The 18,272-nt window shown below is 34.2% G+C and overlaps 3 protein-coding genes, 1 long non-coding RNA gene and 1 pseudogene across 5 annotated transcripts; 2 read left to right on the forward strand and 3 right to left on the reverse strand.

The window, feature by feature from the left end:
- Nucleotides 1–877: 877 nt before the first annotated feature.
- Nucleotides 878–1,789, reverse strand: LOC147943296 (glutathione S-transferase T3-like). The gene has a single exon (XM_087512197.1). The coding sequence runs from the start codon at nt 1,787–1,789 to the stop codon at nt 878–880; it is 912 nt and encodes a 303-aa protein (XP_087368323.1).
- A 1,834-nt stretch (nt 1,790–3,623) lies between these two features.
- On the reverse strand, nt 3,624–6,410 carry LOC104785712 (aldo-keto reductase family 4 member C8). Its single transcript, XM_010510977.3, has 7 exons — nt 5,423–6,410; nt 5,290–5,340; nt 4,930–5,006; nt 4,738–4,825; nt 4,388–4,663; nt 4,044–4,292; nt 3,624–3,905 (listed from the first exon to the last, which is right to left on the reverse strand). Exons 1-7 carry the CDS (start codon nt 5,528–5,530, stop codon nt 3,819–3,821), a joined length of 936 nt encoding a protein of 311 aa, XP_010509279.2. The 5' UTR covers nt 5,531–6,410; the 3' UTR covers nt 3,624–3,818.
- LOC147943297 (uncharacterized) lies at nt 6,065–8,509 on the forward strand. The gene is made up of 2 exons (XR_015598408.1): nt 6,065–6,203; nt 8,146–8,509. It is a non-coding gene; the product is annotated as an uncharacterized LOC147943297 (long non-coding RNA).
- Nucleotides 8,510–9,255: 746 nt separating this feature from the next.
- On the reverse strand, nt 9,256–9,837 carry LOC109133066 (uncharacterized). The gene has a single exon (XM_019245721.2). The coding sequence runs from the start codon at nt 9,784–9,786 to the stop codon at nt 9,520–9,522; it is 267 nt and encodes an 88-aa protein (XP_019101266.1). The 5' UTR covers nt 9,787–9,837; the 3' UTR covers nt 9,256–9,519.
- A 1,909-nt stretch (nt 9,838–11,746) lies between these two features.
- On the forward strand, nt 11,747–13,214 carry LOC104785713 (zinc finger protein 10 pseudogene; annotated as a pseudogene). Its single transcript, XR_015598406.1, has one exon. The product of XR_015598406.1 is annotated as a zinc finger protein 10 pseudogene (transcript).
- The last annotated feature ends 5,058 nt before the right edge of the window (nt 13,215–18,272 follow it).

The following is an 18,272-nucleotide window of genomic DNA, read 5'->3' on the forward strand; positions in this document are numbered from 1 at the left end:
AAGTTTAAGTAGACATGAACAATATACCTAGAAGGCCTGCGAAAATAGCCATTACACCAACAAGAAGAAAATCAGTTACATTTGTAAGTCTATTTTCGTTACGTAGATCAGAAACTACATCCTCCAACATGACCAGCTTCTGTTCAGTTGCGTAACTCTGATCTCTAATCAGATTGATGTCTGCTTCATAGTCATTGAACAAGGTTAAGTAATCTACCTTCTCAGCCATCACTTCGTATCGTCTATCACTGTCTTGCATCTCCTCCATTACAGCCACATCCCACCACTTGTGAATATGCATTTCTCCATCGTCGACATTTGGACATGTAAAGAACCTGCAATAAGTAAGAGAGTTAGCATAACTACCGAAACTTATACAAGGCTGACAAATTCAAATAACATACCTTCTGTTGTAGTAGTTGGATAGAATAGGTTGCGCACCACAGTAGCATACCTTGGGGAATCCATGCTCAACCTCGGGTTGTGGTGGGTATTGCCTTGACTCTGCTTCATCCGTAACAATCAAAGCTTCTATTTCTCTCTCCGCAGTGTCCTCTGAGTCCCTTCTAGCCAGATCGGATGAATCAGGCTGCAAATAGCTATAGCCTTGGCCCATTTGAAGAGAAACCTGAACATAAACAAGAAGAATCAGATAAGAGTAATTGACTTCACAAATGTAAAAAGAAATAAAGAGACTGATTAAGCGAAGTACTAGAACATTGAAAGACTTATATTGATTTGGTTTAAAACATGGGATACAAAAGCCGAGTTACTAGAACATGACATATAAATCAAAAGAACAACAAACAACATAGTTAATAGGAAAACAATGCATAGAAATTAAGCTTAAAACAAACAACAAACACATAGTTAATGATCAGAAATATTGGGACACTATCTTGTTCATGATAACTTCTTCACTCGCATTCAAAGGTTCCTTTTTGGCTAAGAGAGTTTCTAGGATGGCCAGCTTTTGTAGTTTCTCCTTTTCAGCCAATTCCTCTTTCTTGACATCCCACATGCTCTTATACTCAGCAAGAGTCTTCACGTTAGACGCCGATGGATTGTTCCTCTTTGCCTTCGCAGCCTTAATCCCTTCTGGTCTTCTCTCATAGTCCTCGACATTGCAGCTTGATGATTGTGAACCTTCAGCGGCTGGTTTCCTCTTTGTTGCAGGCTGAGATGGGGGCGTGTTAATAGTGTTAAGGCTGAGAAATTTCTGCTCAAACCTTAACAGACGCCAACAATGTTCAAGGTTAAACCGCTTATTATGGTCAGCGAAGTAGATATCATGTGCATTCTTTATGATATCATTCTCTGAATGACCAGAGCTGTTCATTCTCTCTGCAGCTGCGAATGCGGCACAGAACTTGTTAGTTTGGTCATTTATCTTGTGCCAACGCTGCTTGCAATGTGTCACCAGCGTCTGTTCACCACCATTTCTAGCATGTGGAGTGTTAGCATAGTATTTACTAATCCTTTGCCAGAAGCTTCCTCCCTTTTGTTGATTTGCAACAATGGCATCCTTTGAAGTGTTGAGCCATGCGGAGATCAAGACTTCATCATCAGCGGGTGCCCATGTCTTTCTCTCCTTGCGTCCCAATGGTGTTTCTTGAGAAAGAGTTGGTGCCTCAGAAGGTTGCGAGCTGTGAAGAGGTATTTGTGAGCTGCTCTGTCCAGAAGGTGGATAACTTTCCCAACGAAAGTTTTCATTTAAACCACCTTCCTCTTGACTGTTAAGGAGGTTTAAGTAAGAAGAAGAGTGATACAAGGGATTCGTAGAATCCATATGAAGAAGATTATAGAATGAGTTGGGAAGAGAACGGATAAGATAAGAAAAGCGAGTAGAGAAGAGAAGGGATAACAAAAGAGAAGCGAGTTGATAGAAAGAGTTTTATGAGGGAAATAGAAAGAAGATGAGGGAAACAGAAAGAAGATGGTTGGGGTTTAATAGATTAAAAGGTAACTTGCAATAAGTAACAAAACATAATGACCTAACAACCAAAGTCTAATCACAATTTATGACAAGTACACTTCACAAAACCAAACTAGTTCCCATACATTAACTATTACACAGCAAGCATATCAATTTGAAACAAACAACAAACAACCGTAATAAATGATTTAACGAAAAAAATAACTATGATTCACAGACCAAACAACCGTAACATAGAGACCATGTACAATCATTATTTTGAAAAACCAGTTCACGGAGACCAAACAAGTATAAAAACGAGACAGTGTGCTGAGTTACAAGTATTTCAAAACAAGACCAAACAAGTATAAAAACGAGATAGTGTACTGACTTACAAGTATTTCAAACGAGACCAAACAAATATAAAAACAAGACACTGTACTTAGACAGTGTGCTCATCCACAAACTCGATTAAAAAGATCACGGAGACCAAACAAATATTTCAATTCAAGTAAAAAAAGTACTGAGACAGTCTGCTCATCCAAACAAGTATTTCAACTAACCCAAAAACGAGACCAAACAACCTCAATCAAAGAGACCAAACAAGTATTTCAATCAAAGAGACCAAACAAGTATTGATTCACCATATTTCAACAACCTATTTCAATCATATTTCACCATATTTGGTCTCCTCTTTCAATTAAGTATTGATTCATCTCAATCAAAGAGACCAAACAAGTTTGTCAACAGCCAATAGACGGAGACCAAAGAGACCATATACAAACATTACAAACAACAAACTATACACGGAGACCAAAGAACCTATCGACAAAGACCATATTTACAATAGAACATAGTTTCGATAATCAACGAAATCAGAAAATTGGAGGTTGTTGACAAACCTTATTTACCACGATTGAACCGCCGTGGTTTCGCCTTGAAAGCGGCAATGGTTTGATGAACTCGTCGGCTTGAAATCGGCAATGGTTTGATGAACTCGTTGGCTTGAAATCGGGAATTCCTCGAGATCTCCGGGAGAGAATATCGGATGGGGTTCGGGAGAGAGGATAAGCTGGTCGAGAACTCCGGGAGAGAAGATCAGCTACGAGATTTCGTCGCCGGGAGAGAAGATCGGACCGGATCGTCGGGGAGAGAGAAGATCGCACCGGATCGTCGGGGAGAGAGAGAGAAGAGAAACGATACAACCAAAGTCTCGACAAATTTTTGTTCTAACCCTAGAGAAAATAGAACATCCAATAAGAACGTAACACGCGTCGAAGTGGACGACCAAAAAACGTTCCGAATGAAGATACGGTTCTTCGAATTTGGGCTTTTATTTATTTATTTTAAATCCAAAAAAAACAGGGGACGGCCCAAATCACCACCGAGGCACATGGTCTAACTTAATTCGTTCATTTAGATTTCCTCTGCGTCTTTTTGGTCCACACACCGCACTAGCAACTAAAAATATTCAATATAGACGGCTAATTTGAGTTCAACATTCACACTGCCGACCTAGTTAATTCCCTTTTATATAGAGAACAAATTGGAGAATAATATGGAAAAGCTTTCTAAAATATGTCATGTAAAAAATTCAAAGTTCATACATGATTACATGGTTTTTGATTTTCATACATGTTTACATGGTTTGGGAAAACTCTTTACGCGAGAACTAAGGATATAATCTTAAGCTCGACTAATTCTCTTATGTTGAAATCATTTTATTGTTTGAAGAGTACTGCAGAGTAATAACATTTGTCAAACCTCATGAAATCCTAATGTGTTTAGTGTTTCTCATGGAAGGATTATATATAAAACCTCATGGAAGGATTACAAAAACATTACATATTTATTTTCCGTGTCCTTATTGGTTTTACAGATAGAGAGAGGAGAGAAGTTAATCTCAAATTTCACCGTCCCATAACTCATCAAGGGTCTTATAGACGCCGTATGTCTCATGCACAAACTCAGCAGCTCGGACTAGCTTTTCCTGCAAGATTTATAGGGCCAGTAAAGAACCATGATTTATCGAAGAAACAAGATAGTTAAGAAGAGGAGGGAAGATCATAAGAAACCAAACCGAAAGTTACTTGACTGATCCAGAAAAAAAACAGAGGAAATGACTTGCCTGGGGAATGTTAGAGAACTTGGCAAACAGATCTTCAGGTATGGACCAGTCAAAAACATCAAGGTTCTCCTTGAGCCGAGCCTCGCTTGAGCTCTTTGGTAGAACACTATGACCCATTTGGAGTCCCCAACGGAGAGCCACTTGAGCAGTGCTTCTTCCAAGTTTCTCTGCAACCTCGGAGACAATCTGGTTCTGAAGAACCTTTAGCCTGACTTCTCCTTTAGTTTGGGAACCCAAAGGAGAGTAACCCTATCATCAATCAAAAACCAATGATGATGGCAGCTTCATTAACTCATACTCACAAAAATAAACATGGCAAATTCAGAATCAGTAAATATACTCACGGATAAGTGAACTCCTTTGGATTTGCATAGCTCATGAAGACCATGTTGCTGCCAAACTGGGTTACACTCCACTTGGTTAACAGCAGGGGTTACACGTGCCACATCAAGAAGATCTTTGAGCTTCTTCGACGAGAAATTGCTCACACCAATTGCCTTAGCTTTTCCAGAGTCATACAGAGCTTCCATAGCTTTCCATGTACTTGGTATATCAGGTTTAGTGAGCATCTCAGGTGCTGGCGTAGTCGATTCCTTCTTCGTGCTCACTGGCCAATGTATCTTTCAACAAAAAAAACACATCAAAATGAAAGAAACTACACAAATCCAAGATTCATTTGCTAAGTTATATGTACCAGATATAGATCAACATAGTCAATCTGTAAGTCATGTAATGTTTTGTCAAGTGCCTTAGGCACATCTTCAGGCAAATGATCATTGCACCTACAAAACCAAAAATAAAAAAAAAGAAGAAAACATAACACATGTGTTTATTATATGCAGACTAGAAAAAAAGCTTGGCCAAAGGAGAAAGTAGTTGCACAAACCAGAGCTTGGAAGTGATAAATAACTCCTGACGCTTCACGAAACCATCATCTATCAGCTTCTTCAATACACCACCAATCTAACAAATGGAACCATAGCGTGAGAACAACCGAAAACAGAACACTTTTAACACAACAGACTAAAACAGAGTCATATTCCCTAACTCATTCAATGGTGCAAATACGTTTTAAGGATATTGTGAGGATTCTTGTGCCACCATGAGCCCCAACTAAGCTATAACTTACACTGTTACCCAGTCAAAAACTTTTAATCTATTGCCAAATGAAATCCATATTATGGTTCAAGAGAATTATTTTGTTTTTAGAATTTAAGAGAAATTGTCAATGTTAAAAATTGTGTACCTCTTTCTCGTTACCGTAAATAGATGCACAGTCGATATGCCTGTACCCAATCTAGAATTGACAAAGAGACAGAGAGGAATGTAAGTATGTATTTTTGTTTTAAAAGCTTAACATTCGATCTGAATAATAATACCTTAATCGCCTGTTCGATCGATTCCGGAGCCATGGCGTAGGTTCCGAGACCGACCGAAGGTAACTTGGCACCAGTGTTCAGCTCGAAGAAACGAATCGGAACAGCCATCTCTATGAAACAGAAGAAACAAAAAAAAAAAAAAAAAGAAAAAAAAAGAGAGAGAATGTGATGCAAAAAGAAAAGAAGAAGACGCAACTCAGTTTAGAGAGTATAAACTCCTTTTGTTTTGTTTCTGCCTCAAAATTGCTTTTAAAAGGTATGGCCAATGACACGTTTCACTATGAGCGTTTTTGTTGTTTTGGTACCAATATCTACATAATTGATGGTATTTATTATTTTCAAAAGTGATGTACCGTCAATTCCAAAGTCCTCAATAGAGGAGGAGTCCTGGGAGATAAGCAACCCCGATGGATCTTTGAGGATCCCCGCTCAGCCCTGAAGAAGCAGCATCCACGCTACAGGTAAAATCAGTCGAACCTCAAGGTGGCGAAATCGATTGCTAATTGCAGAGTCAGAGTGGGAATGTCAATTTGCGCACTCTGCCACTGCCTTGCTTCAGTAATCGCCTTGATATAGACTTTCTTTTGCTAAGAATCGAAGATCTTCAAAAAGCAGTCCACAAACTCCACATGATCCAGTGCACCAACAGCAGATCTCCAAAGGAAATTTTTCTGTTTAGGAGCAGTTTTCGATTGCCAAATCTGTTTGAGCCACCCAGAGGAATTGTATTGGGGAAAGCATTTTGCTAAAGATTTTGTCGAGTAAGAACCTGATTTTTCAGGTAACCACTCACCTCTTTCTTTCATTGTACCAAATAATGTATTATTGTATAAGCCAGAATACAATCTATTTTGATTTTTGAGTGAATAAGCTCCTGGCTTCTTCTTTCTCTTTCTCACTTTTATGTTTAGTTATATAAACTTGCTTGGAATTTTTTTTTTTTTTTTTCTTTTTCTTTGCTTAGAATCTTTTATGCAACACTGGCTATACAACGCCGTTTTATCGCTTCCATCGACTTATTTAACAAAGGAATTCGAGCTTGCCCGACCTGATTGTTCAATATTAAGGAAAGAGTAATCATATACTCTTTCCTTAATATTCAATAGATTCAAAAAACAACATAAAGTATTAAATTCGGGTTTTACTGGGCTTCCAACTCAAAACCAATTGGCAATGAGTGGAGAGGCCCTAACCCTTTATATATTACTCAAGTCCCTTCACATCTATCAGATGTGGGATCTTTTCTCCACACGCCCCCTCGAGATAATGGCTATTCTAGCCGTTGATCTCGACAGAATCCATCACGCCCCCTCGAAATAATGCTCTATTTTTTTCAGCTATCTCGAAGGAATTAGGCCTTCCTTTGGGCCATCAATTAATAGAGTGATCGAGCCTCTATCCGGGCCGGATTAATTAACAGGCCAGCGTGTGTAGGCTCTGATACCATATTAAATTCGGACTTTACTGTGGGCTTCCAACTCAAAATCAATTGGCAATGAGTGGAGAGGCCCTAACCCTTTATATATTACTCAAGTCCCTTCACATCTATCAGATGTGGGATCTTTTCTCCACATAAAGTTGTAGATTTTGATATGTATTAGAGATAAATTGATAATCATTTGAAAAGTGAGAGGTTCTTCTTGAGTCACAGGTATTCCCAAGATCGATCTGAATTTAAACAGCAGCATAGAGAAGAAAAAATAGAACCTTTAATAGATAAAAGACTCACACTATCCAGACATAATTGCAGAACACTAATAATTACATCAAAACTTTATCTTTTTGGTTTTGATCCTCTTGAAAACGGTAATCTCACGTGGGAAATTGCATTTGCGATTCTTTTTGTTTTTTTCCCCAAAATGATTCACTTCGTCCTCAGTTCCAATTGCTGCTATAACTCTCTGAACTTCCTTGACAATCTCCTTGATAAAATCGGCTTCAGATCTGCCAAGAAAGAATAACATACTTCACATAAATGAAAAACATACTTCACATTTTGAAGAAAATTACAGAGAGAACATAACTTTCTTTGGTTTTAATTAGACGGAAAAGAAGAAGATGGATGGAGTGAGTGTGCGCTTAAAGTACCTCTTGTCTCCCAATGACAAACCCATCTTGTCGGAAATACATTCCAAGGCTTCTTTCCATTTCTTTATCTCATCTCCAGTAGATCTTTTAGCGAGAGTCCAGAATTTTTCACCAAACTCACCTGTCTGTTTTCTGATGTCTTCTGGCTCTACGTTGTAGAAGATTGGAATGACTAGGAGCTTTCCTTGATCCGCAAGTTTCTTCATAGTAACCAACTCATCCATACACCACGGCGACTCTGCATACCTATAATTAATACAAGATGATTTATGTATGTTCCTTGAATATTCTAGTTCAGTGAAGAAGATATTGGATAATCGTCAAGAGTGTGAAAGAATAGTATAGACCTGGTAGAGAAGATGGCCAGCGCGATCTTCGACTCTTGAAGCCTTACAAATAGATTTTTAAGGTCTTTGCCTCTCAGCTCGTATCTGTCTACGAAGATGTTTATCCCATTCCTTTCGAAAGCATCAATAAGGTGGCTCACGAAGCTATAACGCAATTCCTCTCCCCGGAAATTTAAGAACAGTTGATGCGATTGAGTGGAAGAGAAGACAGCCATCATTGTTCAGAGGTTTGCATGAAATTAAGTACATTACGCTGTTAAATAAATTATTCCAAACCTTATTTGGCAGGCAGTGGAAGCAAAACCATCAGTCAAAGTCTTCTGTTTCTGACAATTGAAATATAGTGGAATGACGGTTATGACCCTCGCCGGGGACGGAGACATTTAGAGCATGGGATCAATTGAAATATAGTGGAATGACGGTTATGACCCTCGCCGGGGACGGAGACATTTAGAGCATGGGAACGGTTAGGGACGATTTTTTGTCCCTCAATTTTTATATTATTATTTTGAAAGTTTCTTATTTTTAGCATGAGTATTGGTGTCTATTTGTATTTGGTCCCCCGAATAAAATAATAATATTATTCAAAACATACAATTAAGAAATTAAAAACATAAAACATAAAACATAAAAACATCAAAACAAAAACAAACATTTTATTCAACTCATAGAATGTGTTCCTCACAGTTGGTCCCCTGAATAAATTACAAAGTTACGAAAACTTGAAATGTAATTATAGAAAAATATCACACAAATAAACTCTAAAATATTAAATGAACTAAAAATATTATAATAATTGTGCATTTTTGTTCATATACTTTTGGGTAAGATAATTTAAAATTTGTTAGAAGTTAAACTAAAACTAGAAAGATATATTATAAAACAAATATTTATATCGAAAAACAATAAAATAAAGAAAATGCATCAATAATAAAAGATTATTAAAACATGTAGAAGAGTTAAAAGATTATTAATACACAAAGTTGTTGATCGAACTCACCACCATTGAGTTAACATGGGGCACCATGTTGCCAACAGAGCTAATAGGCCCAAACATCACATTAACACAAACGAAACTATAAGAATTAGTAAAGGGCACGTGCCAAATAGACGGACGAGAAAACGTCCCTCTTTAAGAAACGTTTTTTCATTATTGGATTTTTTTGATTTATTTTTAAAAAACAAATACCCGGGGACGGCTCAAATAGACGTCATTGCATATGGTCTTATAGTTCAAACATAATTAATTAATTTTGTTTTTAGTTTTATCTTCTCAAGTATTGTTTTTGTACATGTAAACAGAATTTACCCCCATATAATTTCTACAATTTCAATTGATTTAAAATTGAAAAAAAAAAACATCGTAAGCTCGAATCATTTCACAAAAGTGATCACGGATAAACTAAATACAGTATATTCATATAAATTTTTATACAATTGGAAGAACACACAAATCAAAAGCCACGAAGACTACCCCTTTTGAGTTTAAAGCCCACGCTTAGAGAACCAATCTCCCAAACCGGAATGATTACATCAGGTTTATTTTATTAAACCGGTCCAACCCTAACTCTAAAGCGAAACGAAACGAAATTCACGAACCCTTCCCACCCTCACACCGTCAAACGCATGAATCTTCAGGTTCCTTACAGAAACGCATGTGAATCACGTGACAACCCGACGAGAAACTGGTGACTGGACTCCCCTGTAAACAGCGAACGTAGTGGTGGTGGTGGTGGTCTTCGACGACGATGACGGCGCCGTATTGGAAGAAGATCCACGACCCGATACTTCGAAATCGGATCTTCCGAACCGACCGGAATCTCCCGGAAGACGAACGTAGTAAGATGAAGAAAGTTGCTGCGACGATGACTCGTCGCCGTAACGGATTTGCATGACGGCTTTGTAAACCAACGGGATCAGACCCTCCATTTCTCTCTTCTTTACTTGTTTTTTTGGCGAGACCAAACAAAGAACACAGAGCAGGTTTCGTTTTTTATAGAACGATCAAGATTTGCAACGTGGCGTCTTATGATTTGTTGCTGCATCCACAAGTTTTCCCACGTCATTATATGAGTTTGCAAGGATAAAAAGAGAAGCAACCTTTGAATGTGAAATCTGGCTACAAGAAGAATCTGATAGCTACATTCAAACTAATATAAAAAAACCACGGCTGGTCCAATGGGTTTATCCCTAACAAAATTATATTTTAACACCTATTTAATTATATGAAATCAAGTTTATCCACATCCAATTTTGATAATGGCATGCAGCTGGACTGCTAGAGAGTTGTAAACTTGCAACTCTTCTGTTTGTTACTTTGTTGTAGTTTTAGAAATATATAAGACGTCTTTAAAAATGTTCTTATTGATAAAGTCTACAAGAGTAGTTAATTGATGTTACGAAGCGAAAAAATTATTCTATGAAATCTTTGAATAATGGGAAGTAAATCATAATATATTTATAAAAAGTGGAAGATATGTTTGGATTATTATAGAAAAAGAACGTATGATGTCAAAAGATTTGTTAAGTGGTGACGTTTTGGGGGTAAATAAAAATAAGAAAAGGTTACGGAATTGTGCCCACTAGACTATTTTGGTATAGTCAACATATTAAAAGCATTTAGCTATTTAGGACTTGATTAATCCGTTTGCGTTGAAGAAGCCAATTTTGAGTATGATATATTGACTACTGTTTTGATTTAATGTTTATCTATCTGCTTGTTGGCCGTGCCTGGTACAAATGATGACTGTGGCTATATCCTATATATAATACTTAATTTGATTACCTTACAGACTATGATGTTAACAATAAATATATATGATAGTACTGTCAAAATATTAGATATCTCCGAAATTCAAAACATGTGTGATCAGGATGGTCTTAAATAAGTTATAAATGAAGGTGAAATGTGTCTATCACAAATAACATCATGTCAAGAAGTTTGTAGTAAATTCTTACGAGTTGTTAGTTTTGCAATTTCCTCTGAAATTATAGATTTTAAGAGTTTCTTACTTTCTTGTAAAGAAAAATAGGATGTGAAAAAAAAAAAAAAAAAAATAGGATGTACAAGGAGGCTAGCTTCAAAGCTTTTTTGATTATTGAAAAAAAATAAAAAGAAAAACAAAATTCAACACGAAAATATTGAACTTGTTAATTGCTCCCTCTTTTATTTTTCATATGGGCCTTGAAGAGTATATTTGAAGCCCAACACCTAGGTTGGTTGGTCTTTTATCTTATGTCCGATTTTTCTTTTTAGATCAAAATATATTTTCGTATTATGTGGAGTTAGCTTTTTTTTTTTTTTTTTTTTTTAAATTCCAATATTGAGTTCGATTATGAACTAGTGTGACAAATAGTTTACCAATGTAATTAACTTTAGAGTTTACGAAATGAAATGAAAGTTTTGAAATGTCAGGTTAGGACATTCCAGTTGAACAAAGACACAAAAGATGAATGAATAATTTCATTATGGTCATCAATTGAAAAAATCATATCGTGAATTACCATCATTTTATAAATAAAATTCGTTTGGTTAAATGATATTATTTAGTTTATTTATAAAATATTTCATTTCATTAAAAAATGTTGATTAACAAAATTCTTGATATGATATACTCAAAATTAAATTCATTTAACCGAAACATGTATTTAATCTATTTATCGTGAGGATTTACCTATTTAAATAAATAGTAGTTTTTGAACAAACTATAGTCACCTCAAAGACATAACATACACGTAGGTGTGTATAGAATGTGTATAAAATGACTGTAGATTCACAAGAATAATACGATACAAACAAATATATTAAAAACTAGTATACGTTCACTTGTTGGTAGCCACTTGGGACAAGCAAACACAAAAGATTTTAGATCAGTCAGCTAACTTTTACTAAAATCCAAACTTCGTATCATCTTTTTTTCTTCATAAAATCCCTACGGTCCAATTAATTAACATAATAAAATATAACCCCTTGATCGTTTAAAATACTCCACTCGTTTTGGTTTTAATTGACATTTTATCACACCCTGACCTCCATTATTTTCATGACACCATTCTTGATCTTTTCCGTAATCCACCACCTAATATTAATCACCTAGGGTTCCTCTAACCACCCAAGAAAACAAGGAAGATTTTTTTTTTTTTTTCCTCTAGGGCTTGTCGTCAACTTCTCAATCGGCCATCATCTACAATGGAGAAACCTGATGACTTCTGGATCCCCAAGAAAAGCAACAAAGAATCATCATGGGAAGAGCTGGCTTTCGCGGAAGACGATGCTGCCGGATCTTTGTGGCCGCCGAGATCTTACACGTGTAGCTTCTGCCGGAGAGAGTTTAGATCGGCTCAAGCCCTCGGTGGCCACATGAACGTTCACCGAAGAGACAGAGCACGGCTTAAGCAAGCCGACGACCAATACTTATTCTCCAAATCTTCTTCACCTCCGGAGTATCCATCTCATAACGATAGCGATGATATTCGTGAAACCTCTTGCTATACTTTGGTTTTTAACTCAAAACCTAATTATTTTAAGACTCAACACTCTTGTGTTATTGACCTTTCTTCGTCTTCTTCTTTACCATATTTGACTCCTAGGGTTTCTTCTGGTTTGCCTGAAAAACAAAATACTTCTTCCTCTTCTCCTTCTTTCGTTGTAGAGCCTTCCAAGAACTCAAAAAAAATTCCCTCTTCCCCATGGCCGTGCCCGAGTACCTTTGTGGAGCAAAAGCGTTGTGATCTATATGAAATTCCGGTTATGGAAGGAGACAAGAAGAGAAAGATCGAGAGTGATATGCCAAGAAACGAGCACAAAGCAAAACTTGGTCTTGGAAATAGCACCGATCTCTCTGTGAGCATGAATCTGGTCATCCACCAGAGTTTTCCGATTACTGCTCACGGCAGCGATGATGAGATCGAGAGGGGTGATATATGTAAGAGAAGACGAAGGCATGAGAGTCCATCGCAGCCATCGATTTTCATTTCAAGTTTATCTTGTAAGAGTGACATTATTACAAGAAAAGAGGAGATCAAACACAAGGGTGATCGCTTTCAGGAGTTAGACCTTGAGCTTAGGCTAGGGACAGATCCACCAAAGGGAAATTGATTGATGGACCGATGAATCCCTACCAAAACAAAGGTAAGGAAGAAAAAAAATATATAAATAGAAACATTTCATATGGGTGTATGTGTATGTGTGTTACTTGGATTTATCTTTCCTTGGTTTTTGCGTGTTTAAAGTGTACCAGCTGCTATACAGATTTTTGGGTTTTAGTTCTTTTTTTTTGGGATGAGTTGTATGAAAAATCCATTTAAAAAAAAAAAACAAAGTGAGAAATGTAAGGAAATACTAAAGGCTTGAGCAATATTTTCGTATACAGTTTTCTCGTACTTGATAAATTTTCTAAGCATTCTTACTACACAGTATACACCCTAGTTAAATCATTCTATACACTATTATTATTACATATTTAGATAATTTTTCCCGGGAATGAATCATATACAATGCTTATCACATACCCAAAGATAATTCATTTCCTGATTTCTAATTTAAGGCTTTGAGATATCTATTAGCATTGCATTGTGGGTAAATGAGAAACCAAGTTATATAATTAAGTTTGGATTAAGCTTGGATTTGAAAAAGAGTATATGAACTCTCGGTACTAGTATTAATAAGTCTTTGAAATGAAAATATGAAAAAATAGCAAAACGAATATGACAATGTTGTGCGTGGCAATCAAAAAATACTATGTATGCATCTATTTTAAGTACTTGGATATATAAACAAGACCAAAGTATATATATATATATATATAGACTATATATATAATCCAACTATAATGAATCAGTGATATACTAGAGCTAGGAGATCGTTATAAGCTTTAAAATCTCGGCTTCGAATCTTACTACTGGAAAATGACAACTCATTTGTTATGAAAAAAAACTACGGATGATCTAAAGTCCGAGACCTCTTGGTTAAAAAGAACAAAAAAAAAGAAGTATTGAGCATGTTGTGGTGTAACCACAATCCAAAATAAAATCACATGAAGAAGGAATATTTTGTCACAATTTCCGAGAGAGAGAGAGATAGAGAGAGAATGATGAATAATTGTCTCATACTAGATCTTAGTTGCTTAATTTATAAAAGAATTTCGATAGCTCTAATATAATTAACATTTTTTATGATTATAATATTTGCATTATATATTCCATATATTCTTATCTGGATTTTTTGATAAGAATTTTTTTTCTTATAAACTCCAATACTAGTTCATTGATCATATAATCATATTAAAGTATTTTTTTTCATAAAGAGAGAGATTAAGATATATGTTCTATCTAGCTAAGACATGTTCGAGTCCCCAATACATAAACAAGACGACTCTGTGTATCAATGATTTAGAAAGTAGCAAAGATTGAATAATTTGATGCTTATTTTGCATCAACTTACCGTTAGACGTTAGTGTTAGTGTTACTACTATCAAGGGTTGAGTAAATTTTGTTATATAATACGATATCGTGCTATATGTACATGTTTAGAAAGAAAGAAAAAAAAAAAAAATCTTTATCAAAAATTTGATCCAGTCTCTTTGGCAAAAATACAAAAGTCTACGAATACCCAAAAATAAAAAACGAATTCTAATTTCTAATTTAAGAATTAAATCCCCAACCAAAAAATATAACGAGTATGATGTCCAAAATAACGAAAGATTGAATTCTAATTTTTTATCGTGAACAGTAACGAAAGATTTGAATAACCTTCAATAGTTTAATCTTTATTAATTCCTTGTTGTGGAACGTCGTTATAAGCTCGTTTCCACATACATTCGCATCTCAGTACGTAACATGATATTCTGTCAAAATCATAGAAAAATAAGCATAAGAAAGAGCACAAAAATCCAAATATGTCACAACACATATTCCCTTTCGCTTGTTTTGTCTCAATAAACACTTTAATATATAAGATTTATATATTTACACTATTCCAACCGATCGATTAGAGTCTTTAGTCTCTTTCTCTTATACCCTAACTTTTTTAGCCCCATGGGTCACCAACTCTTCTATCGCTTAGACTTAAAAATATTTCAAAGCTGTGTCTGTAAACTAGGTTTGCACTATTTCTATCAACCACCTATAATGCATTGGAAGAATCTGTTTATACTAACTATTTCATGAATTAAGATCCTATAAACCCTAGTAGTTTCACTCTTTCTATCTACCATCCAGTTTCCATATATATAACCAATTTTCTTTATTTGTTAAATACCATAGCTAAAAGGTTTATAACTATATAATCGGAATTTTTTTTACCAAATTTACGTAAGTTATAGGAGAAACTATATATGTATATATCTACGGTACAGTATCTACTTGTCTTAAGAGTTTTGGAACTAATTAATCTAATAGTGAGTTTTTACTAGAAGTCTAAGGAAAGAAAATTAAATAGTGTCTTGATGGGTTGATTTGATTTAACGATGTTGGCCATTACTAGCTAGTTCACATTTTCTAGTGGTATATATATGAGACAAGAGATATACATGAATCTCTTAAGTCTTAACTATGTAAATGATCTTATATATCTCATAATTATGTAAATGAACATATAGAATATATATGAATTATATATGTTATGAGATTCAAAGAAATGTTACAGACTTACAGTGAAGTCATAGAAAACTTGTGCGAGCTAGTTAGCTTTTGACATGATATCAAAGCCTTAATTCAAGCAAAGTTTGAATGATTTATTATGATCACATTAGTGACTATCAGTTAAAATTACCTCTAATACTTCTTATTGCAATATTGGTTTCGTAATATATTTCGAAAGTCTATAATTTTGTACATTTAACATTAGTGATCATGTTTGTCGTTTTTATTAGTAGCGATGGTAGCCATTGATATTTGGGAAAATATCGTTTCTAATCAAAACGGTATGACTTTGACATTTAGACGAGCCATTTAAATAAGTTATGCAACCAATTAGCGTAAACTTCAAAGCTATCAACTAATCTTGTTTTACCTAGGGTTTGGGTATATTAGTTAGATACGCATATTAGACTAATTAGGTGGTCTTCTCCGAATATAACAATGCATAGGTGGAAGTGAAGTCTTCGAATAGGGGCAGAGCTTCCACATGGGAATGATCAATCTCATTCTCTATAACTCTCATACTTCAATATTTAATCAATATATATGCACAATATATGAAAATAATTTTTGTTTGGATTCTAAGAATTAAGTGTCACGGAAGTTTGGACGATTCTTAAATAATAATATAGAATCCATAATACTCTAAGAATTTGCTGGAGAAAAATAAAATATGATCATCAATTATTTCCCATTATTATTATTATTATTATTTTGAACACAATATTTCCCATTATTTAATCTATAAAATATTTAGAGTATATCTAATTTATATATTTATTATGAAATATGTTCCACACGGTCGAACCCAAAGTCGTGGCACGTGAAACTAACATCAATGTAATTAAACATACATTTAAAGGTAGATCAACGATTAAAGGTTTTACTATTGTGTACAAATGCTTATAAAATTAAACATTAATCGTCTCGTAAGGTTATAACTGTTTTAAATCAGATGATTTGAGATTTCATATGGCTCAACCTTGCATTGTTATTTTATTTTCTCTATTTTGTAAGGGAATTTGGATTGTATTCATTTCGTAAAGTAAAAAAGTTTTTGGAAAAAGGTATTTTATGAATAAAACTTGCAACAAAACTTGTTGTCGTCGCAAGCCCAATCGCCAAATGTCTTTTCGAAATTAACAACTAGACTTTGAATAATAACTGAAAATATAATACACTTGTGCGTATGTAAGCGAAAGTTCTACAGAGGATCTTGACAACAAGAAAAGACCAAAAATTCTTGGTTGGTCCGCTTTACCAATCTGGTTTTACTTGTATTTTATTCTCAATTATAAAGAACAGTAGTTGTCCACGAGTGAGATAATGTAATTATATTATATAACATACAACTCTCATTCTGATTCATCATTACATAATTATATACTCTCATGAAAGTCTCACTCACAATTCTATATCATTAAATTCTCTCTCTTATATCTTTTGTAAAATTTGAGTTAAATTTTTAAAATTAAATCTATATGCATGAAACTTAGACACTAGTATTTGATTGTACATTGTATTACTATTTACCGGCGTAATCTTTCTTTCCCTATGCGTTTTCTAATACGAATTCGATTGACCAGTATAATCTTTCGTGTAGTTGCATGCTGTTTGTAAAACAAATACTACCAAGGCCTTTTATTACGAACATATATACATGAACAATGTAGATATCTACAATTTAATGCTCTAATTAATTTTATCATTGTTTTTTGTGTTTTCGTTATTAACGTACAAATTTACATAACTAACATTATTCACTCAGTTAAACAATAACCACACACACACAAAACCATGAACAAAGGTTGTTTGTGTCAGTGTGTGTAACATAATTAACCCAATAACTACATTTTTTTATCAAGACCTTTGATTCGAGTTGTTCCTCATAATTATTAAAAGACTTTTGGGCTTTTCAATTTAATTCATAGAATAACCTTTTGAAACAAAACTATTGGGTTACTCTTGCCTCCTTTTTTTTTTTTAATTTAACCAAAATCTTAAAAATACTCAACCATGCTTGGCCCAATAGGATAAATGTTCAACAGCTTAAGGGTCCATCAATATTATTTTTAGCATATACAGTAAAACTTCTATAAATGAATAATGTTGGGACTGCAAAAATTTATTAATTTATAGAGGTTTTATTTTCTCAATAAATTAATAATTATTAATTTATAGAGAGATTGTCCATATTTGTTATTTTTTAAAAAAAGTTTTTAAAACTAAGATTTAATTGTTATAGATAATATTTTTATATAATCAATTACAAGAAAAATAACAATTCTCATGTCTTAAAGAGAAAACTAAAAATTTTTGATATAGTAAAAATATTAGAAATGAGGTCTAACAAAAATTAATGTTCATATATATACATATATTTTGATAATTTTATATAATTATTCATTTATACTATTGTTGGAAACATATATTTATAAAAAAATTTCAAAAAAAATTATTATTTTATTATATTATCGAATTATGTCTAAGGACTGGAGAAATTTATTAATTTACCTTAGTATTAATTTATAGAGTTTTGATTGTACAATATCTCTTTGACTAGTTTTAGAAGCTAGTACATGTTTTGAATTCAAAAAGACAATGTTGACGATTGCATCGTAACTAAAAAAGATTTGTTTTGTCGAAATCATATATTTCATTAACGAAAATAAAGGTGTAGGAATATTCGATGAACATAGACTTTCTCAAATTGTATCGCAATAAATAAATGCAAATTTTATTTCCACTAAACCCCCTTATTCATAATTTCATACAGT

The sequence above is a fragment of the Camelina sativa genome, chromosome 5, assembly GCF_030686135.1.
Source record: "Camelina sativa cultivar CO46 ecotype springtype chromosome 5, ASM3068613v1".
Taxonomy (NCBI): Eukaryota; Viridiplantae; Streptophyta; class Magnoliopsida; order Brassicales; family Brassicaceae; genus Camelina; species Camelina sativa.